A 24,261-nucleotide genomic window follows, 5' to 3' on the forward strand; every position below is an offset into this window, starting at 1 on the left:
CTCTTTTCATGCGCTGAGCATTCACGATTGCTTTCGCTTCGTTGGACTTAATATAAATACTCACCACTCCATATGCGATGGTGTCTGTGTACATTCTCATCTCAGGGTAAATGTTCACTAGATACCAGCGGAAGGTCTTGCACTGCAGTTTTTTCCTCAGCGCTTTCCTTTCCGTGATGTCACCGATGTCTATCCCTGAGTCCTGATGACACACAAACACAAAAATGTAGAGTTGAACTCGGTTCGGTTTCATTAGCTCGCGAATCTTACTATGCAGTACATTTTTTATCATCCAAATCATACATGCATTTCTTTCTAAAAAACTGATTGGAACCCTCACAGCTGATTGGAACTGATTGCAGCACAAAAATATGGAGAAAATGATGGCGAAAGACCCTTTTTTATGGTTTTAATTTATAAATCAAACCTAAACTCAAGGAAAACCATTTGTTCCCATTGTAAGGTGAATCAACATCAAAGCTAAACAACTGAAATATCACCATTGAGGACTAATGCGCAGACCATAACAGTGGCAAAAACAACTTTAAACATGTACTGTAATATTTAATCTACAAAGTGTGGAAATAATTGTTTTATTACTGAATTACTGCACATTTGAGTTCTCTTTGTATTTCCCAACCATTTTGATGCAGAATTATGGAACAATCTGTGTCTGTAAGGCTGAAATGTATTAGAGACTTACACAGTCTTATTTTATTGTTGAGATAGAATTATAGTCTCTATTAATAGTTTGAATTAGTTTTTACAGTTTACATTTTAATTTTTTTTGTAAAAAGTTTCAGTAATTTCGTAGTGCTTTTGTCATTGCTATTCTTTTTTTTTTTATATGTCTATAGTTGACTATAATAACCCTGATTCACACAAATTGCTAAACCTAATAATGGCAAAACATTAGCATTCAGTTTAGAGAAAACTAAATAAGCCCATTATTTCATTTTCTTTGAACTGAATGTTGAAGAAGATGAAGACGAAAGAGGGTTCACAAAGGTTTCTATAATGAAAACAAACTCAGGTAATCCACAATGACGAAGAGAAAGTAAACAGCCTGTGACTGTGACACACACACACACATTTTATGAATTAAACAGCTGGTAAACATACTTTATCACTTGAAAATATTTAAAGAACTGGTTAAACATGAAAGTATAGTGTAATAATTTCAGATATTTCTCCTTATTTAGAGCCTTCTTGGCATAAAGCCTTCTTTAAAATTGAGTCAAGAGCCCCAGGGTTCTATTTAAAACCTTTTTTTCTAAGAGTGTAGGCATTTTTTTCAGCGTTTCAGAGTTCAAAAGGCACCGCATAAAAGGAATGACATGACAGCGTGCATTCTTAATAGCACACTGCACTAACAATGACCTTTATTCATGACTATATTAATAATATTGCACAAGTGCTTTGTTGTTTAACGTAGAAGGATATTATTGGACTGGAGATTTAGACTCAGGCTGATTTGCCTTTTAGTATTGCAGTGATTTATGAAAATGCAGTTCTGAACTCCATATATCACTGGAACTGAAATAGAAACGAACATCTCAGCTCGTGTTGCTCAGCACACTAGAGTCATATCTTTGTTCCTGCATCAACAGTCACTTCCCTTTCTCCCGTTCCCTCCTCTAAACATTCAGCTTGGGTCTGGGAATCTGCTGCAATCTCACGACGCCTTCCCCTTTCACCAGATCTTAATTGCTGTCTCGCTGATAAATGCACAAGCAGGGCCAAAGCTCTCTAAATAAATTGAGCACTGTAACATATGGTTGGAAGCAGAGCTGAGGGCTGGAGAACTATACATGAGGTAATGGTTGTTTAATAGATAATAACAACTGTATTTCTCTATGCATTCTAATCACTTTTCTACAGGCTTTATAATCAGATCTGCTTTGCATTTATTCAAGTTATGTATGTCTGTACAGTATTGACTAGGGGCATCATTTTTATTTCCAACAACAGAAACAGAGTGTCCACTCCTGTTCTGTGGCACATTTTTAACTCTGTAACAAAAAAACAAAAACAAAAATCATATGCTTGTGGTATAATTAATGAAAGTATTCTTTATAAAAGGGTATTTCAGATTTTTAGAAAAATGTTCTGGTCAAACTCAGTGTTACGTTTGAGTTTTTAGCCGCGTCCGAAATTGCATACTCTCTTGAGTTGGTACTTATTTTGAATTACTTCACGATCGCTAAAAAAGTATGTTCTACAGTATGTAGTATGAATGTGTGTAGTATGGATGTAATCCGGACGTACTACATTCGGCTTGTTGTCATTATCATGTGACCCACCAGCGTCAGTTATGTCGCTTTACTGCCATACATAAATCCTCTCCCTTGGCCTCATGGGATAGTAAAGTGTCCATCGTATGCACACTTCAGAATCTCGCCGGAAGTAGTAGGTCATCCAGGACTTTTTGCCTACTCTTTTATGAGTACTGTGAATTCTGACATACTGTTTATCACCTATATAGTAGGGAAGTATGCGATTTCGGATGCAGCCAGACTCTAGAGTTTGAGTTGTGTTCTTGGTTATGCACTGTTTCCAGGTCAGTTTCCTGTGTTAGGCGCAGTTTACACGACACTTTTCAACTAAAAACAGAATAATTTTTTTTTTAACTGAAAACCTGTTGCTGGTCTGAAAACACAAACTTTTGAAAACGATACAGATATGGTCTCCGTGTAAACTACAAAACACAAATTTCTGAAAACAGCGACGTCATGCGCATGAGTATTACGTGTTCAGTCTAGAGGCTGTGATGGATTTTTAATAGATAAGATAGTAAACTATCTTTTAAACTAACCATAATTCTAACAATTCTAACATATAAACCTTACTTCCCCTTTTAGGTCTAACATTCTAACACAATGTTCTAAGATGTTATGTTCTTTGTCTATTTGTGTTATGAAAAATTCTCAAGTGCTGACCATGACTAAATCAAAAATATACTGTCTGTATTATGTCATGATATATTGAGTAATCAACTGAGCTCTTAACCCTTTACACAATAATATTTTTGATTTGAGATTTTTCTATAAAAACTGTTGTAATCGTGTTTACTGGTGGGATTCTCTCTGAAATTTGTCTGAGATCCTCCAGCCGTGCTTCTTCTTGGGGGAGATTCTCTGAGAACTGCTCGGGATCTCTTCCAGCCGTTATTAAAGCATTTGGAGGACATTTGCTGAAGTCTGTCTGTTTATTGTTGCTGTGCAGCAAGTTAGTTAGGGGAACAAGTTATTTAGCGAAACACTAGAGACCTTACTACCAAGTGATAGTGATCGATAGGGAGCGATACGTCGTTCCACTCTTTGTGAGACTCTTAGGCGGGGTTAGATTGCGGTTTACAGACATCCCAACCTGCACAAAGTCATTTCCGGGAGTCAAGAAATATCCACCGGGGGGGGGGGGGGATGGATGGGGGGAATGGGGGATATTCGGTTCGAGAAATCTCCAACCGGGGGCGGGGGGGTAGGGTGTTTCTGATTAATTTGGTTCGAGAGTAGAGATAAAATCCCGAGGCACACACGCACACTAGCGCACACACGCAAGGTCTCTCGCTCTTGCTTCCGGGAGATTTTAACTGATTTGCGGGCATCAGGGAGCCGCTATCAATATGCGGGAGACTCCCGGAACTTCCGGGAGACTTGGGATGTCTGGGCTTAGGCGTCAACCCGCACTTTCAGAGGCAACTCAATTGAGAATAATATTTTCAGGTGTCAAGGACACTCGGTTCTACCTAAGTCAGGTGCGTAGGGCAAAAATCTACCACAAGGCACATATTGTTTCTTTACAAAGTGACATCACCAACTAAAGGCCTGGCAGCGGTTTTAGTCATTTTTGCGGAGCCGTGTGAACGTTTCCGTCTGTACGTGAAAAACACAAAAGGAAAAACTTTCCTGTTTTTAGTATACAGTATCATTGATGTGTAAAAAAATACTTCATGTTTACATTGTGCTTGTTCATTAGTTGCCATGGTTTTTGATTTGCACTCATGTGTTTCACCTGTGTCTTGTTAATTATCTTGTTTAATCTCTAGTGTTTCACTGTGTATATATTGCTCTCATTTTCAGTTGTTCTTTGTCATTTTTTCATCATGTTTGCTGGTTGCTCTGTTCGCGTTTTGAGAAGTGCTGAGTTCCAGTGCTTGAGTATTTTGATTTTGTTATTAATAAAGACTGCTGTGTATAGAACCTGCTTTTTTCATCCTTTTTCTCATCCAGTGCTTACAATAAGTGAGGAGATAAAAAAACTACCTATTCAATGCACTCTTTATAGTATTATCAGCAACACCTAACAAAAGATAAAGTTAATAGGGCACATCCTGTATAAGATATAATTTTCAGTAATTTCAATTAATAAATCTTTTTTTTTTTTTTTTACAAATATCATGAGTCTTTAATTGATAAGGATATCTTAGAAAATTAAGGAAATAAACTCTTGGCATCTCAAGATTGGACTCCTGCAACAGCCTGTTGTCTGGCTTCCAGGCATGCAGTTACTCTACAATGATCCAGAAGGCACACCCGGACTTCAGTGAACACTAAAGGGCTCCCTACCCACCTCCTTTGTCTCGCTACACTGGCTGCCAGTATCTACCCACATCAGATTCAAGCCACATAAAATCTCCACCGTCCCACATACACCCATTTTTACACGTCTATGCTTTCTCTGAGACTGCTGGGGTCTGTGCTACCATCGCAATGAAGCACAAAATCAATTTCCAGAACATTCACATTCACTGTTCCTTGATTGTGGAATACTGCAAATGTCACCAAAACAACCCTATAAATCCCTCTAAAGCCACGGTCACATTAGACTTTGAGCATGTGAAACGTCTATGAACACTGTAACGGTCGTAAACTTACGTCACACTTTTAAAAAACACAATTCAAAATAATAATACATCAAAAATGTAAATGCACTTTACTGATATGCTGCAATCCAGCAGATTTAAGAGGACCTACAGTATTATTCCCTTTTACAAAGTCTTGATTTTATTTTTAGGGTCTACTAGAGTAATTTTTTATGCTTGAATGTTAAAATATTGTTGCAGCACCTCTCTTCACAGTCTGTCAGTAACGCTCTGGTCACTATGAAGCCACTCCTTCCGAAAAGCACAATGGGCTCTGATTGGTCGGCTGGATCAGTGTGTTGTGATTGGTCAACTGCTTCGAGCGTGTTTCAGAAATGCCCTTACCATAACCACAGGTTTCAACACACTACTAACACAACTCAGCTCAACGAGGCTTCAACCCCCCCTCTTCTTTTTTTTCAACTTTACTGACACAAATGAATTATAATATAAACAATACTACTATGAGACTTAGGGCCCTATTTTAACGATCTGAAACGCAAGTGTCAAAGCGCAAAGCGCAAGTAACTTTGTGGGCGGGTCTTGGCGCTGTTGCTATTTTCCCGGCGGGATAAATGACTCTTGCGCCAGGCGCAAATCTAAAGTGGGTTGGTCTGAAGTAGCTTCATTATTCATTGGTGTGGTTTGGGCGTAAATAAACCAATCAGAGCGTCATCTCACATTCCCTTTAAGAGCAGACGCGCTTTTTCTAAAGCGGATTCCTATTGTAACGGCGGATTTGCCAGGCGCGCGCCAGGAGCGGTTCACAGCCAAGGAGAGCAACGCTCTCGTCAGGGACGTAAAAGAGAGAAGTTACATTGAAATGGAGAAACCCACCCAAATTAACTTCGGTTAAACAGGCGTATGATAATTTGGGTAAATGTGTAATGTAATCTATCTATCTATCTATCTATCTATCTATCTATCTATCTATCTATCTATCTATCTATCTATCTATCTATCTATCTATCTATCTATCTATCTATCTATCTATCTATCTATCTATCTATCTATCTATCTATCTATCTATCTATCTATCTATCTATCTATCTATCGTAATAATGTATGATTTGCAAAAATGAAAACGGCTGCTTCTGTGTAGATGAGAGAATCAAAGTGTATGCGCGTTGTGCACACGCTACATTGATTATGGCCAAGCATGCGCCCTTAAAATAGCATATGAATAACATGCGCAACGCGCCACTGACTTTAAACTATTTTTTCCTGGTTAGTTGCGCAATTGTTTTCTAAACCTGCAAAATAGCATGAAGGAACGTTTGCGCTGGAACACGCCTCATTTTTTGCGCTGAACCGCCCAGGGAGCGCAAGTTCATTCCCTAGTTTAGCGACGTGCTTCTGTGGAGGGAAAAGCGCGCTTTGCGCGGGTGCAAAATAGGAATGATACACGCGTCGGTGTACAAAGTCAATTGCGCTGGGTGCAAGATAGGGCCCTTAGACTTTAAAAACCCTAAATCTGTTGTAAGTTTTGGAACTTTGGAAGTATTGCAGCTTTTCTAGTGTTACTGTCTCGTTTGGATGAGTTGTGTTTTAGCATTTCTTATTTATAAGACGAATTTCTAGCTGTATGCAGCTGACATAGACTCACCTCTTGTGGAATGTTCCAGGCCATGTAGACGTGACTTTTAAACTCATCCATCCACACTTCAGCCACCCTCAGAGCATTTCTGCGCACGTGGGCAGTAAGATCCTCCGTGTAGGGTTTGTGGGCGCGCTCGATATGAGCGATACGGGCACAGGGCAACACCTCAACACTTCCTCCACACTGCCACACCTACATACACACAGACACAAAGAGTCTAAATAAAAGTACATTTTCACACTGAGAAATAGAACATGCAATTCTTGGCAAGATGCATCTACTCTCTGGCTCAGACTGAGGAGCTAAAAAGTGCAGATGCTTTGTATCTTGCATAACAGTTGTGTCTTTAAGAATAAAGCTCATTTGGGCATCTTAAGGACACCCAGACCCCCATGAGACCCTGAACGGGGATTTAATTTATGGCATGTGCTGTAAATAGGATACATTTAAAATACTGATTCGTCTCAAGAGGAAAAGATAATGCATGTGTCCTTGCATGTGCACACACACACACTCGGTTCCAAAACCGAGTGAGGCAGCTTTCTTCTACGGCTGTTTCCTAACACAGATGGAACCTCATAAGTGACTGATTTGGAAAAACTCTACATAGACAGCAACAGAATTCAAATAGATTTCCACATGTGAAGCACATGGGAGATGTGAACCACATCTACAACAGAGTTTAGAGTTAGCATGTTGCTAAGCTAACCATCAGCCTGTCAGTCAAAAATCAGAGCACACTAACAAATACTGCTTAAATGGTCAATTTGAATTAAGATTGAACAAATTTTTCAATATTTCTTAGTACTGAATAGTGCTGGGCAACGATTAATCGCATCCAAAATAAAATCGTATCCAAATTAAAAGTTTGGATACGATTTATCGCATCCAAAATAAAATATTTGCATGTATATATACTGTATATATTTATACATAGTTTATATTATATATAAATATTTTATATGGATGCAATTAATCACGATTAATCGTTGCACATCACTAGTAGCACCTACTGAATAAAAGGAATTTGTACAATTTGGCATAGTTTAAAAAAAGTGCTTAAATGCAAACTAAATGTAAACTTTTCAGACACTTAAAGTATGTTAACTGGAATCAAATGACAAATTGGTATAGTTTGAATTCAATTATCAATGCTGCTTCAATTTTTTGGAACAGTATTTTCTTTGGTAGCGCACATGTGATGTCTCAAAATGGCACCTCCATTGGCAGCCGGGTACCCAGCAAACACAGAACGTTAACCCAACGTACCCAACCTTCTAACAACGTTCTAACAACATGGCCAAAAGTGTGGTGAAGGTTGTTACAGCGTGTCACAATGTTGACATTAAACCACCGTTCAGGGCCATTGCTTACGGTTGTGCCAATGGTGTCTTGACAACCACTGGACTACATATGTATTCGTCACTGCCCTGAAGCGCTAAAATCAGCCTTTTAAACTTCAACCGCCCGGTGGGCTCATTGTGTTGTCTCATTCTTCATCGAGCAAGAATACGTGAGTATTGCGTTTAATGTAGGCTACCTCAGCTAAATAAGATTCGTAATTATTCAAACACAACCTACAACTTAATTTTCGAATGTGACTAGTGTAGCCTCGCTCGCACTGTTTAGTTTTTCATTTGATTTGTCTGCTATTTAGTCTCATTTGTTTCTTTGCTCCTCTGGATTTTTGGATGTTTTCTGGACTAATTCCGGTTACCGACCTTTATCGCCAGGATATCTATAGGCCTATCTAGCATAAAAAAAAATTGTCAGAACGTCGTCTCTCAGTTGCTGAATGTCGCGGAACAATGTTGCTACAGCCCTGTCGCGTCTTACAATTCTACGTTGTTCCAATGTTGCGAGCACATAGACAACGACGTTGCCATAGCAGAAATGCAACGTGCCACCGACGTTATCACAACGTAAATGTGTTTGCTGGGTATTGAAATATAACTTACTGTGTATGTCTTGATGAAAAGACCAGTGTGAATTACGACCCATGCTATTCACCAGCAAACATATTTGAAAAGGATGGTTGACCAATAAAGTCTTAGTAATTTATTTAAAAAGCATGGCGAGGAAAACAGCATAGCAGTATCCCAACCAGAGACCAACATCCAAAACACGGCAATACGCTGGTGACAAGCTATGCTGTTTTGTATTTATTTATTTATTTTTTAATTATAAAGCTGCATAGGGCTAAAAGCTCTTTCAGCAATTAAAATAAGCACCCTATCTACTATCTATATGTAGACAAAATTTCTATCTCTTTTTCAAGATTAGAACTGCATTTTGAAGCCATTGTTATGGTCAGCCAATTTTCAACAACCACGGTCTGTGGAAAAGTATGACAATCTGAGAGGTCAGGACTTCACTTTGAAGCCAAAGGAAAGATTTAAAGATTGTGTGGAGTTTATTTTTAAGGCTGAGCAGAAGAAGCTATCAGGGATGCTCAGTATACGCTTCACTCCAGCAGGTACACTCTGCTCTCACTGTGGGGAGGAAGATGAAGCTGTCATTATACCTCAAACAGGACTCACTATCACTGTATTGCTCGCTCTTAAAGGGGCGTTCACACTGACAGCAAATCGAAGTGACAAAGCCACATGAAGTCACTCATTTTCAATCAGAGTTGGCAGTTCCCAGAAACATGAGTGACTGTTGGAGTTTCAAAAGAGTTACCCGTCAAAAGTTTGGAATAATTAATATTTTTAAATGTTTTTGAAAGATGTCATAATGCTCACCAAAGCTGCATTTATTTAATCAAAAATACAGTAAAACTAATAAAACAGTAATATTGTGAAATATTATTACATTTTAAAATAACTGTTTCTGTATTTTTATGTATTTTTAAGCAGCAAAAACTGTTTTCAACATTGATAATAAGAACATTAATAATTGAGCACTAATAATAATTGATAAAAACTGAGCACCAAAATCAACATATTCAAATGATTTCAGAAATATGTAATGGCTGCTGAAAATTCAGCATTTCTAGAATAAACTATATTTTAAAATATATTAAAAAAGAAAACATTTTTTTAATTGTAATAATATATCAGAATATTACTGTTTTACTGTATTTATGATTAAATAAATGCCTAGGGGGTGAATAAGAGACTTCTTTCAAAAACATACACAAATCTTAGTTAATCCAAACTAGTGTGTGCAAATGAGAAGTTAGAGGGAGTTGATGTATACAGTTGGATACAGTGATCCTTCTAGCAGCCAGCAGCACAGAAACACTGTGACCTCCAGCGATTCAATCGCTGTCAGTGTGAACACACAGTTAAGAGAACAGGAGATTTGATCAAGCACACATGCCAGTCACTCTTGTGTGTGAGGGGACCTGTGTGTATAGAGCTTTGGTATGTGGCTCTATGAGGTGCTCGAATGGGTCAGTTCAAACCTAAAATCCCACCAGGTTACTTGTAAGCAGGAACACAATTATGCCTTGCTTTGAATATGGGGAGTCAGTTATAGGTAGCCCTTCAATGAAATCAGCAGTTTCTATGACAATGGCACACCAATAAATGACATGCAAAGATGGAAACAGAAACAGCATAAAACATCTACCGGTACTCCCTTGGTGATGTCTGAAAGCAAAAGGTCCAAGGACAACTGGCTTGGATGGTTTCCCAGATCAGAATGGTGCGATTAAAAGCACTTACTAGTATATAATAAAGCAGCAGTTGTTAAATTGAAAGAAACGATTCTCTGTGTGGGCAGAATTGCTGTTGTCATGGTTTATTGTCGTTGTTGACCATAGCGTGCATTAGCAGTCGCGCTGCCCTGATATTTACTCCTGTATAATTTATCCTTGTCAGACTCTATGTTTGACAAGTGAGTAACATGCGCACTGAACTGAGAAGTGGGTGGTTTAAAAATGTCTGTGCGTGTGTATGTGTGAATGTGCGACCGCCTGCTTTTATCCCTCTTTTCTGCCTGCCAATCCTCCTACGGACACTCATGGTTCCCCGAAACTAGAGCAGCTCTGCCGCTTGTCAGAGCTAAATTTTGTCTCGCTGTTTTTTGTGGGTTTTTTTTTTTACTCTGGTGTGCTAACATTTACTCCCAAAATGATCATCCAAATGCTTGAATTTGTTCTACTGTGATGACACTGATTGAGTACACTGGTTCACATGAACCCAAATGTCATTCATTTCCTGGTGCAAACATTTGTTCAAGAGTGCTCCATTTCCATTGAGTGCACTCACTCGCCATCACTGAGAAATGTTTGGGATAGCAAGAGTGGCAGAAAGCTAATCAAACAATGACCATGTCTGAAATAATATATTAGTGTATACACTGAATATTGCCTACTATTTTTTTAAAATAGGGTTTACTTTTGTGATTATGACTTTCTGATTATACATTATCCTACTTATTATACAGCAACTTTCCAATTAAAGGGATACTCCACTTTAAAATGAAAATTCTGTCATCATATACTCACCCTCATGTTGTTTCAATCCTTTATGAGTTTCTTTCTTCTGCTGAACAGAAAGGAAGATATTTAGAATAATATCAGTAACCAGACAGTTTCTGGTCTCATTGACTTCCATAGTATATATTTTTTTCCTACTATGGAAGTCAATGAGACCAGAAACTGTCTGGTTACTGACATTCTTCTAAATATCTTCCTTTCTGTCCAGCAGAAGAAAGAAATTCATACAGGTTTGAAACAACATGAGTATACTGTATGATGACAGAATTTTCATTTTAAAGTGGAGTATCCCTTTAAATAGACATTAAATACTAATTCGTTTCAGAATGTGAGAGGATTATTACACAGGAATATTTAACAGCAGATTGTGCAAAATCCAGGTTAGAGAACTGCATTATTAATTCTTGGACATCCTTTAAAAAGTCATGAGAAAAATGTGTTAAATAATCATCATGGCTAATATTACGTGTGGTTCGTTCAACCTTCTGGAAATAGAAAGTCAATCTGAGTGCATAGTAACTCTAGGAAAAGATGGTTATTTAAAGGTTCTTTACACATAGTAACAGTTCTATTTAGAACCATACCTTCCTGAACAACCGTTTTATGCCAAAATGGTTCTTTGGGTTTGAGTTTAGGGTTCTTCTTCAGTCGGTCACTCCAACGCCACGTCGGTGACCAACGATTAGGAATCTCGCTAGAGAGGCCAATCTACTTCGAGTGAAACTAAACGAGCCAATGCACACTGGCGTGCAATCATTTGCATCAGTTGTTCAAAGAGAGATCTGCCTCTCCTCAGAGGGTTATGTCAGGCAGTAGTGCGGGTGACCTGAGGATCACGGTGAGCGCGCTTCCTTCAGGGAACCAACCCCCTGGTAACCCTCATCCCTCCCACGCTCCGCAGCCAGTAGAGCTGCCGAGGGAACGCGCTGGACCATCCACAAGGTGTGTACCAGCCGAATCCTTCGGCGCTCCCTAAGATGACCATGATGTCAATCGCTGCATCGGAGGGAGGGTCAGACTTCTCCAGGGATGACGATTCGGCTGCGCTCCCACCTTCGGGAGTGGCAGCGTTGCCCGAGTCAGACCTGGAGATGATGGCCATGCTTTCCCGGGCCTCCAACAGGATCGGGCTCATGTGGAACCGCCCACGTGTCCTGAACCCTCGAGACTGGATGATTGGTTTCTCAGGGTGGCCTGTGCTGGTTCTTAGCAACCCACCCCGTTTCCTTTCTTCCCGGAGGTGCATGAAGAGCTCACTGGGTCATGGACGGCACCTTTCACTGCCAGAAACCGTCCCAGTGGCTCCTCCTCCCTCACCACCCTTGATGGTGGGCCGGGTAAGGGGGACATGTGCATCCCTCCAGTGAAGCGGGCTGTTGCAACTGTGCCCTAAATCCACCTGGCGGGGAGAGCTGTGTATCCCTTCCCGGGCCTGTAAGCTAGTGATGTATGTCGCGAGACTGGTCTTGGTCTCGAGACCGGTCTCGAGACCACTTTTACGTGGTCTCGGTCTTGTCACGGCCTTGACGGTCTTTGGTCTTGGTCTTGTCTTGGTCTCGGACCTCTCGGTCTTGTCTAGGTCTCGCTGTCTCAGACCAACATAGTGGTCGGGGGATTTAGAAATACAATACTACAATATCCACGACGACACAACGTTCGATAATGCAACATTATTATCCGCAACGGAACGAATTGAAGCGCGCGCCGGATTGATGACGGTGCGGTGTGTGCGCGAGCCACACGAGAAAACACTGTATCCGCGCCACTGATCGCAGCGGCAACAAACACTTTGATCACTTGGTTTAAAAAACACATATCAGTGACATGATGGGTTTTATGTTCATTCAGGAGATTTTGGGTAACTGCACAACTGACAGATGACTTTGAGCGCACCGCCAAACGGTGTGTGTTGTGTGTGTAACCATAGCGACAAAACGACCAACTTTCGGATCCTGCACTTAAGCCTATAATTTCGTTTTTAAAAAAAATAATTATGTATTTAAAAGTTGCAGAATGGATTAATTTGGAGTCTGAGACTCCGAAATCGGCAGAGATAGACAGGCATTTGCTTAGATGAATTTGTGTCTTTGATATGTGTGTGTGTGTGTGTGTGTGTGTGTGTGTGTGTGTGTGTGTGTGTGTGTGTGTGTGTGTGTGTGTGTGTGTGTGTGTGTGTGTGTGTGTGTGTGTGTGTTGTTTGAATACAGTATTGTATTTAAGATGGTGTTAGACTAAATAAATGGTCTTTTAAATATCATCTGCATATCTATGTTGTGTTGACTAAACATTAGGCCTAATCCAAGTTTATAATTGTGCATCTTTAATTTGCTGTTACGATTTCATCTACACATTAAGTATAATTTCAATTGGTTAAATATTTCTCATTCTTTAGACACTTGTTGGAGGAGCAAGATGGTGTTGGAGGTGTTTGATGTTTTGTCAGATGAACCAGTCAGTACCAGTCATGTCAGTTCTCAACAGTACACAAAAGTTAAGGGAGTCTCAATCCTCTAATAGTGCAGTAAAAGCCGTCATGCAATAATTGCTCACATATTTGATCTCACCCAGTCTGCAAAAACATTTACAGTGAGCTCACAGTCACACACATGACATGGTCTGTCTCTGTATTGTTCTGCCAACTGCGGCTGAACCCTATGCTGCTGTTCTTAAATTCATACAAGTTATAGCTTAGCTTCAACACTAGTCTTTTTTTTTTTTTTTTTGGTCTCGACTTGGTCTCGGTCTTGGTCTCGACTTGGTCTTGGTCTTGACTTATTCTGTCTTGGTCTTGGTCTTGTCTTGGTCTCGATACCCTCTGGTCTTGGTAGTGTCTTGGTCTCGGTTTAGGCGGTCTTGACTACAAGTCTACTGTAAGCACTTGTCGTACCTAACCTGCAAGGCTTACAGGGCCTCTGGGGAAGCATATAATAATGTCATATAATTGACATAATTTGCTTTCAGTTTTTTATGTAAAACCCTCAAAGAGATCAGAAGGTTTTATAAGACCATGCGGAAGTAAAAAATCGACAAGGTTCTCTATAATACCATTACGGTTATACAGGTATAGAGCACTTCCAAAGCATGGTTCTTTATAGAACCTTATAAAAAAGGTTCTATTTAGCACCAAAAATGGTTCTGCTATTGTTACAAGCTGATAAACTCAATCTGGTATTGTTTAGGACATGGTCTTGCTATATTTGTTTTGTTAGGTGGTTTAAGGTGTAAGGGTCAATAGTGTAATTATAGATGCAATTAGAGACATTAATTACATGCAGTACTGTATACTGTAAGTACAATGTAAATACATGTATGTACACAATAAGTGCATTGTATCAAGTCATTAATTGAAATGTTAGTACATACAGTAGTACTATAAAGACAATTTAAATTGGGACTGTTTTTTTCTCAAAGAGTGTACATGCTTACTAAAGAAATAGTATGTGTAATCTATCCATTTCCTCTTGTTTGTCAGGTCTTAGATAGTGCAGAGAAAACTGGCATCAACGCCACAGATAACGCCAACATACTGTGATACGCATGCTTTGCACAAAGTATTTTTGTATCTAATTTACAACCCTGCAAATTTCTAATGAAAAAGACTCACGTAGATGACATATCTATAAATACCTCCTCATAGTTTATGTCACCTCGCTATGTTCAGTGTTTCATGGTGAACTGCATGTCAACAATCCACATCTGAAAATCTGAGCCATTGTTCACTGTGTAAAACCAACAGGAAATGGGAATGTATGTAAAACAACATGAATTAATGACGCTCCAGCAGCCTTGGACCTTTGATAACGACAGCAGAGTGTGCTGACATGACTCTTTATTGTAGATAATGGTAGCTATGTTTTATTCCAGACTAGAAAGGCCATCTGTTTCAACTTCTGAGGTGCTCCATCAGCAAAGCCTCATTCCCTTCGGATGCAGAAGAACAGAGAGAACCCTCACACAATGCTGCTCTATGCCCTTCAGACCTTGGCCTGCTGCAAAAATACCTGCAAAACGCTCTCATTTTCCTTCATCCTTTATCTCAATGCCCTCCTAAAGGAGAGTGTGTACTAAACATGCTATGAGTTCACATACCAAAGTGCAGAAATGTTCTCTGATATTATGAAAGAATCGACAGAGTTTAATTTACTTTAGTGAGCAAACAGTGACTCGTGAGCAGAATAGCAGACTCCAGGTAGACTAGAGTAGAACTAAATGAAGAATAAATTTGAACGTTACTTCTATTTTACACTGTCTGAAACGTTGTGAACACGGGCAAGTGGAGGGACACAATCAGTGAAAAAACAGTCTAACTGTTTTATAATATGCAAGATTAATCCCACAAAACCATAAAATGTGTACAGGTCATATTTCACTCTATAATGAAAGGACAAGCAAGAAATTATATGTTTTTCTCATGGGAGAAAATGTGCTATCATGAAAATATCACAATTAAAAACACATTTATGGTCCAACAATTGTCTTTTCTTCATGCAAACTTTAATGTTCCAAGTCATGTTATCAGATATCCCACCTCTCCCGGAGGTTTTCTTGGGATTTTGGGGTGGAAAATTGACCTGAAATATGACATTTCTAGACCACCCAGTTAATGCTTGTGGGCCACAATAGTCATTTTCAATGTTTTATACCGAACCATCAAATCTCTGCATGGCCTATTTATTTGATCTCTGGTACACTATAATTCGCTTACATGTTCCACATAATGTCCTTTATTATTTGTTTCCGAGTGATTCAGTGTATGAGAAGACTCCATCTGCATATTGCATAAATGCTTGATGAGCTTTATCACACAACGCTCTAATCTCTGTTTATCACCTCAGAAGGATTCAGACATGTGATTCATTTGCTTTTCACCAATTTAGAATTTAACGCTGATTGAGGACACATTACATCTACTTTTATATAGAAACAAACAAACATATTTTTATTTGAAACGGTAATCTTTGATATGCGTAGATTCGAAAATCGTCTTCTCTCTTGAGACTTTAATCTGCAGACACGTAACTCACCATCTCATTATCGGCGTAGTGCTGCTGTAATACACTGCAGACAGATGGACCCTACTGGGAATTATGGGTAAAGTGAGGTAAGGGGTAGTAGCGCCTCTAATCTGACTAAAACACCTCAGCAGCCCATCTTTTCATTGTTTTTACCATAATCTGCAATACACAGACATGAACAAATCTAGCACACTGTGTCTCTGTGTGCCTTCTGGTGCAATCAGATGATTCACTTTCCATTTATCCACAAACCAGCGAGGGACAGTGAAAAAGTATGTCTCTGAGAAAATTGTGCATGCTTTCAGAGAAGAGCAATCAGTGGCCCATTATCAAGCATAAAAATCTTAAAAGCATGCCATTCACTGAGGGAAAATTACCAGGGAGGGAAATGCCACCCTACTCTCCTCTCTCCTTTAGCGTGATTGATGATTATATTTCACTGTGCTTGGAGAGAGTGGCCATAGCTTCGAAAGTCAAGCCATTTTAAGGCTGTGCTGACTCACGGATAGAGGACAGGTGGGGACAGCAAGTTTGCCCTCTAGTCTCTGAATTTGATATATTATAAACAGTACATATGTGTATTTTTATTCTGTCATCAGCAATGCCCAATGTCAAATACTTTTTGGGGACACAGTATGCTTGAAGGTTATTATTGTCTTCCTTCAGGGATTATAATGGCTCTCTTCTCAGGTACGGCACATTTATTAAGCCTGTGCTGGGATGGAGAAACAGACATATGCGAATAAACCGGCAAATAACTGCAGTATAAAAGTAATGGAAAGCAAACAGGGTCTGGAGTGTGAGAGTCATACACTACTGGTCAAAATTTTGGAGTAATTAATATTCTTTAATGCTTTTGCAAGAAGTCCCATATGTTTACCAAGACAAAAATGTTTACCAATTTATTTGATCAAAAATACAGTTAAATAAAATAATATTGTGAGCTGTTTTCTGTTTGAATATGTTTTAAAATGTAATTTATTCAAGTGATGGCAAAGTATACATAATGATCTTTCATTCTAATATGCAGATTTTCTGCTCAAGAAACATTTCTTATTATTATCAATGTTGAAAACAGTTGTGCTGCTTCAAATTTTTGTATTTATTTTTAATTCAGAATTTAAATTGATCAAAGTGACAGTAAAAACATTTACAATGTAACAAAAAGATTTCTATTTTAAATAAATGCTGTTCTCTTGAACTTTATATTCATCAAAAAAGTATCACGGTTTGCATTAAAATAATAAGATCAATTATTATTAATTGAGCACTAATAATAATTTATAATAATAGAGCACCAAATCAACATTTTAGAATGATTTTTGGAGGATTACTGTATGTGACACTGAAGACTGGAGTAAATGATGCTGAAAATTCAGCTTTGCATCACAGGAATAAATTATATTTTAAAATATATTTAAATTAAGAAAAAATTGAAAGAAATTATATTTTACAATATTTCAGTTTTTACTGTATATTTGATCAAATAAATGCAAACTTGAGAGATTTACAGACTCTTAATCAATTTTACTAAATTACAAATACAACAGTGATATTTGTATTCCCAGCACAGCAGCTTAAATGTAAAGAGATACTTTTTTTATGCCACACAATATTCTCTATGAAAATGAACTGAAATATGTATTCAGCACCACATATCCTGGAGATTAAAACTAAATTCTCAAACACTTGCTAGTGAATCAATTAAAAACCACACATTTTCTAACTGAAAGCCCAAAGGACATTGGGTCTTACAGTTTATAATGAGTCATTATTCAGGTTGTAAGTTTGAAGGGCATCTCTGAAATGAATACTAAAGAGTTATTCTGTGAAGTTAGACATTAAGTAAAACAAATACATAGGCTAAGTAAGAAAAAACAATAGCGAAGTGTTTGTAACGTCCCAGCAGGCAATGCTAATGCTAGTTCAATTCTAAAGAAATGGAAGCTGAATCAAACCACACAGACATTGCCTAGAAAAGGTTGCCCTACGAAACTCCTTGCACGAACAGCAGGAGACCACATAAAGGACAATGTTCGCTTTGAGAGTTCAGTATCTGAAAACAGAGTAAAGGTGCAGCAGTCGACCATATCAGGAAATCTGTATAACACTGGCCTGTATGGGATTGTGGCACAGAAAAAAAGAAATATGTGAAGCAAATGTGCAGTGCAAATCTAACACTGCTCAAATCTGACACCTCAAAAAACACCATACCTTCAGTGAAAGTGGTAGTGTTCCTGCTGTGATGCTGTGGAGACCCGGTTTCGTGATTTTTCAATATTGAATTTGTTATTAAGTTAAAAAAAAAAGAAAGAAAAAGAACAGAGAAAAGGTCTGAACATCTTTGCAAAGCTAAATCTAACAATTCACTGGTATAGAAAAAAATATTGATTAAAATGTAGTGTTATAAAGGCATGGAATGCGTTGATGTGTCACGCTTTATGTTAGCGTTGCAATGGTATACCAGTCTAACTGGTATTCATTGCTAAGACACTTGAGCGAGTCATGTTAAACCAAGTCTATACCTTTCTCACACAGAACAACCTCATGGACAACAACCAGTCTGGTTTCAAAAGTGGCCACTCAACCGAGACTGCCCTGCTCTCGGTTATGCTGAGTTCACACTGCACGATTTTAGCCCCGATTTTCACTCGCCGACAAATGTCCGAAATCATAGGCAAATCGGTGCTAGTTTACGCGAGTGACAAAGGCCATCAAAGACGCCATCTGAGAGAATTGCCGATGAGTCGCACCTGTCGGCGACTCACAATCAAGCTTTGTGAATGTGTTCTGACTGAAAACTACATCGGCGATGACCTACAGCCAATAAGAGAGCAAGAAACAGGACAGCAGGATGTTTGGGGAGGAGGTAGACCAGAATATCAGTATTTTAGTAGATTTATTTACAATTATATCAAAGAGAAACAAACAACAAACATTTGCTTGACCAGAAGCAACAGCAGCACATTGCAAAATTATTTATTTACCCCCAACTCTCTTTGCAGAACACACAGTCATTGCTCCCCTCGTCTCCCCAACCATTTCCTCCTGCATAATCTGTTTTTCTTTTCTCCTCTACACTGCAAATCAGCCCACAGACAATTTGGATCGCAATCTTCTTGCAGGCTACTGTATCATTTTTAATAACAATTTCAGTCTCGCGCGAGAACTCCAGTCGTTTTGGTAGTGAAACGTAGTTTACGGACCAGACAGAAGTTGTCGGCGATTCTTTCTTTTGTAAAGTCATGCAGTGTAAAACCTCCTGGCGCTGATCCATCATGCAGTGTGCACACACCAGCAACTGAATGTTACCCCAGATAGTCGTGCAGTGTGAAAAGAACAGTGACCTTACTACTTTGAAAATCGTGCAGTGTGAACTCGGCATTATTGAAGCTCTGAGACTGACAAGAGCAGCTTCCAAATCCTCAGTACTCATCTTGCTGGATCTGTCTCCTGCTTTTGACACAGTTAACTACACAGTTTCTCCTGTCAACCCTTATGACAAAGGGCATCTTAGGAACCGCACTCCAGTTGTTCAAGTCTTACATCTCAGGTACAGTAGGTCCTTCAGAGAGTCTTGGAGGGGTGAGGTGTCTTGGTCACAACATCTGGCTACTGGAGTTCCCCAGGGCTCAATGCTTAGACCGCTTCTCTTCTCCATCCACATGTTATCACTAGGATCTGTCATTCAGAAACATGGTCTTTCCAATCACTGCTGTGCCGATGACACAAAACACTACCTCTCATTCCAGCCAGACGATCAGACAGTAGCTGCTCGCATCTCAGCCTGCCTGACAGACATTTCTTGCTAAATGAAGGACCACCACTATCAACTCAACCTTGCAAAGACAGAACTGCTAGTGGTCTCAGCCAACCCAACCCTTCCTAACCCATTCAGCTAGGTTCATCAACTGTAACTCCATCCAGGACAGCCAGGAACCTTGGAGTTGTGATCGATGATCAGTTAAACTTCACAGACCACATTGCTAGAACTGCCCGGTCCTGCAGATTTGCCTTATACAACATTAGGAAGATCAGGCCCTTCCTACCAGGGCATGCTACACAACTCCTTGTCCAAGTGCTTGTTCTATCCAGACTGGATTATTGTAATGCTCTTTTGGCAGGCCTTTCAGCACGTATACTGTCAAACCTCTGCAACTGATCCAGAATGCTGCGGCAAGAGTGGTCTTTAACAAGCCTGAAGAGAGCGGACGTCACACCTCTCTTCATAAACTTGCACTGCTTGCCAAATGCCACTTGCAACAAATTCAAGGCACTGATGTTTGCCTACAGAACAACAACTGGCTCTGCACAACTATAACTTAAACTCACTACTTCAGACCTACGTGCCCTCCAGAAGCTTGCATTCTGCAAGTGAACAGTGTCTTGTGATGCCATCCCAAAGGGGCACAAAATCAATTTCACGGACCTTTACCTGGACTGTTCCCTGCTGATGTCCTGCCTAAACCAACCCAAGCTACTTAGGCTTTTCATTTTCAAGAAATGGCTAAAGATGCATCTTTTTTGTCTACAATTGAACCATTAATACTAATACTTAATATTCTATTTCTATTCAATTTTTTTTCGTGCTATGTGTACTGTGCTAGACTACCTGATACTTGTCACAGTACATATATATATATTTTTGTCTTATTGTTGGTTTGATTGCTTCTATTGTTCTCCTCATTTGTAAGTCGCTTTGGATAAACGTGTCTGCTAAATGATTAATTATTAATGTAACTAGATAATTTTTTAATAAAACATTGAAAAAATAATGCCAAAAGTATTGTTAGTTAACCAAAATCGGGGGCAATCAGGGTTATTATATGTATATTAATAGACTAATAAAAAAAACATTAAATAAATAACAAAATCAATAGATTAATCAATAGAAAAAAAAATTTTAGTAGCAGCCCTAAATTCACAGTGTCTTGTCTTGCTATACTTCATCTGAAACTATTTTAAGCATTTTATGCATAACAATTACAATCCGATCAAAAAACGCGTTTTGACAAGGGATGCCGTAAATGGTGCCAACTTGAACTTTCCTGCCAAGAAAGGAGGGCCATTAGAGTCATTAATCCTTCAAGAGTGCATCCATTATCTTCATTACCCCATAGCCTGTACAGATTGATATCGTTTCTCACCCTCACACCCAGCTCCACATTCTCTCCTCCGTAAATCTCCATGCCTTCATCCAGCAGACCGATCTCTGCGAAGTACTGCCTGTCCACCACAAAGCAGCCAATCAGGGCAGGACTCCTAAAGATTTATATTACATAAATACATTCATTCAATATATATTTATATCAGCCAAATCAGAAAATAAATAAATAAATACATAAATACATCTGCATTTCCAAATAAATGAATACATACATACATGCATACATACATATATGCATACATACAGAAATAAATGGATGGCTGGATGGATGTGCATTCCAAAATATATTTAACAAAATACCTGATTGGAGCAGTGCTGTTGTTCAAGTTCCACCAGGATTTTGGTGGGTTCAGATATCGGCACCACAGTTCCCAGTCATAGCCCTGAGCAGAGAGTGGGTACTCCTCAATCTCAAATGTGTCATATTTGATATTGTCAAAAGATGGGGATATAATTCTGGTTCTGTCTTCTTTGATCCTTTGGAGAATAGGCTCTGCCCTGTAGACATAACAATAAAAACGTTTACCACACAGTGAACATGCTTTGTTCCAAAAAATGTTTGAGTATGACACGTGAGCCTGAACAGGCAGTGTGTTCTCAACATGATTAAATAGAGACAAACAGACAGAGCCTATTCAGTCAGTTCATCCTCTGTACTATTTTAGGACTATTTTAGACTCTTCTGGAGAGATGCAAATTGAGCAGTACAGTACAGCTTTAAAATCACATCAAAGCTGATTAAAGGCAGAAAAATTCTGGGTGTTATTCAAATTGCACTGACATATCTGGGTCAGATTGTTATGAGTCAAACCATGGTGTGCCAACTGTAAGATCCAGAAATTCTTTTGATGATGAAGGGCATCTATATGATCTGTGTTCTAAAAGAACCAGGATAGTTAATAGAATCGTTCATCCAAGAATGAACTTGATGTGTCGCCAAGTTTGAAAATGAAGCATGAATGAAATTTGAAACCTAGTGTTATATGTTCCCTATGTCTTGTTTAGGACTTTTTTGGTTACTTCCTGTCTCGAGTGCCTTGTTTGTTGTTCGTTGTAGTTTTCCCAGGTGTGTCTTGTTAGCTTGTTGCACCCTTGTGTATAGGTGTGTTCACGCCATGTTGCAATTCCCCTAATTACGAGATTTCAACCTGTAAAAACCTATCATGTCCTCGAAGAGCATGTAACTTGTAAGCTTGGAATTTCCTAAGAGATCCTACTTGTACCTAGCCTGGTTCTACCAGACTCTCGTACATTTCATTTGTACAGAGAGTCTGGCCTCGCTCCATTGAGAAACGTTTACTTCCTTGTAGGCGGGTTCTCTGTTAAAGTTCAAAACTATTGGATCTGCCCAGAGTCACTCAGGATCTGCCATAGCCAATCGCTAACGTGTGGTCGTCCGAATGATCAGAGGATTATGTTTAGAATAAGATGTCTGTCTTTTATAAAGTTTATAAAGCGACGAGAATACTTTTTGTGCGCAAAAAAAAAAAAAACGACTTTATTCCACTATTCATTTCCTTCTCTCTGTTCCTCGAGTCTTGATAAAGCAGCGCGTCTGTGTGTTGTACGTCACACGTAGGCTCACTATTGGCCGACGCTAGTCATGTGTGTGATCACATCAACGTCATCGTTCTCAGCCACTCCCTCTATTCGCTGATTGGTCCTACAAAAAATTTGTTTCTGGAAACCTAAGAATATACAGCAGTCCCAGACGTAGTACTGAAGGAAAATGAAATTGAGCGGAAGTACGTAGGAGGGCGGAGCCAGGCTAACTTGTACCACCTTACTGCTGCAGATTAATTTAGGCGTTGATAGTGTCGCTATAGAATTACATAATTCCTAAATGTCAAATGATGTGAAAAGCTCTGAGTAGAACGTCACATGATGTCATCTCGAAATTACAGTAATTACGGCATGGCGTGAACGCAGCATATAGCTCATGTATTTCTCATATTCAGGGTCTGGTGTTGTCCTGTTTAAGCAGTTTCGTGCCATGTGTTCCAGTTCTGTTCCCAATTCAGGGTTTTCCCTGTTTTGAGTGTTTTACTCCTTTTTTTTACTCCTTACTCCTTTTGAGTGTTTATTTCCTTTAATAAATATTCTTTACTGCATTTGGATCCTACTCTCCCTGTCTTTTCTGCATCCTCATCACGTTATAGCTAGAGAGGACTTTCAGTTTCAGTCTGTTCTTCACATTTACAACCCCAAATCATTAGAAAAATGTGCCTGTGGTAACATTTCTCTAGAGAGTAAACAAAAGTCGGCACACTGCCGTTGCTGCTTCCAAAGAATCAATTTATTGAACGATACAATGTTTCGACCCAAAGGTCTTCATCAGGCATAAAAACAAGTACACAGCAAGAAATACTTTATATCAACGTAATCTGTCTAATTAAACAACTCATTAACCCAAACATTAAATAAACAGAGAAAAAATGCAAAATAGCCACATATATATATTAAAATAAAATAAAATACAAAATAGTAACCAACATTCAGATCAGGTGTGACAGATTATGTTGATATAAATCATACCTTGCTGTGTACTTGTTTTTATGCCTGACAAAGACGAAACGTTAGTTCAATAAATTGATTCTTTGGAAGCAGTGTGCCAAATTTAGTTTACCCTCTAGTGAATTGCTTGATCTGATCGCGCACCTGCCTGAAGTTTTCTGGATGTGCGCATACTACCACTTTGAATGTGGTGACATTTCTGCAAAATGATTTTAAGTTGCCTCTTGCATGTTTTGAGACACTTTCAAAGTGAAATATCCAGTGAGTGGTTAATGCTATATTGCTTTTATAAATAATGTACCACTTACACTAAACCTAACCGATAGAGTTTAAAAAAGTGAGATAAAATGTGAGATAAAAATGCACTTGCTGAAGCAACCATGCCATTTTAACTTGCTTCTACAAGTTATATATATATATAAATGGGCAGTCTACCTTTGCTCTATAGAGAAGAGTAAAGTGAACATTCAAAATTCCTTTTTTGTTCCACGGAGGAAAGAAACGTACGGGTTTGGAGCAACATGAAAATAAGAGAAAATTTTAGAAAGGCTGAAATTCTTTTCAAACCCTTTTAGGAAAAATGCCTGTCAGTGCTCGAACAAGAACACTGATGCTTTATACAATTCGATTGAAAGAAGCAGTAATTACAGTCTG

General features: G+C 38.9%; 1 protein-coding gene across 1 annotated transcript in view; it reads right to left on the reverse strand.

The window, feature by feature from the left end:
• galnt18b (UDP-N-acetyl-alpha-D-galactosamine:polypeptide N-acetylgalactosaminyltransferase 18b) overlaps window positions 1–24,261 on the reverse strand; it is a gene marked incomplete at its 5' end in the record, with an annotated part of 101,478 nt that overhangs the window by 21,868 nt on the left and 55,349 nt on the right. The window contains 4 exons of the mRNA XM_081358391.1: window positions 65–202; window positions 6,471–6,656; window positions 21,074–21,188; window positions 21,394–21,591. Of these exons, the coding sequence (XP_081214517.1) occupies window positions 65–202; window positions 6,471–6,656; window positions 21,074–21,188; window positions 21,394–21,591 (637 nt within the window). The remainder of the gene's footprint in view (window positions 1–64; window positions 203–6,470; window positions 6,657–21,073; window positions 21,189–21,393; window positions 21,592–24,261) is intronic.

This window comes from Scardinius erythrophthalmus, assembly GCF_964197995.2.
Source record: "Scardinius erythrophthalmus genome assembly, chromosome: 2".
Lineage (NCBI taxonomy): Eukaryota > Metazoa > Chordata > Actinopteri > Cypriniformes > Leuciscidae > Scardinius > Scardinius erythrophthalmus.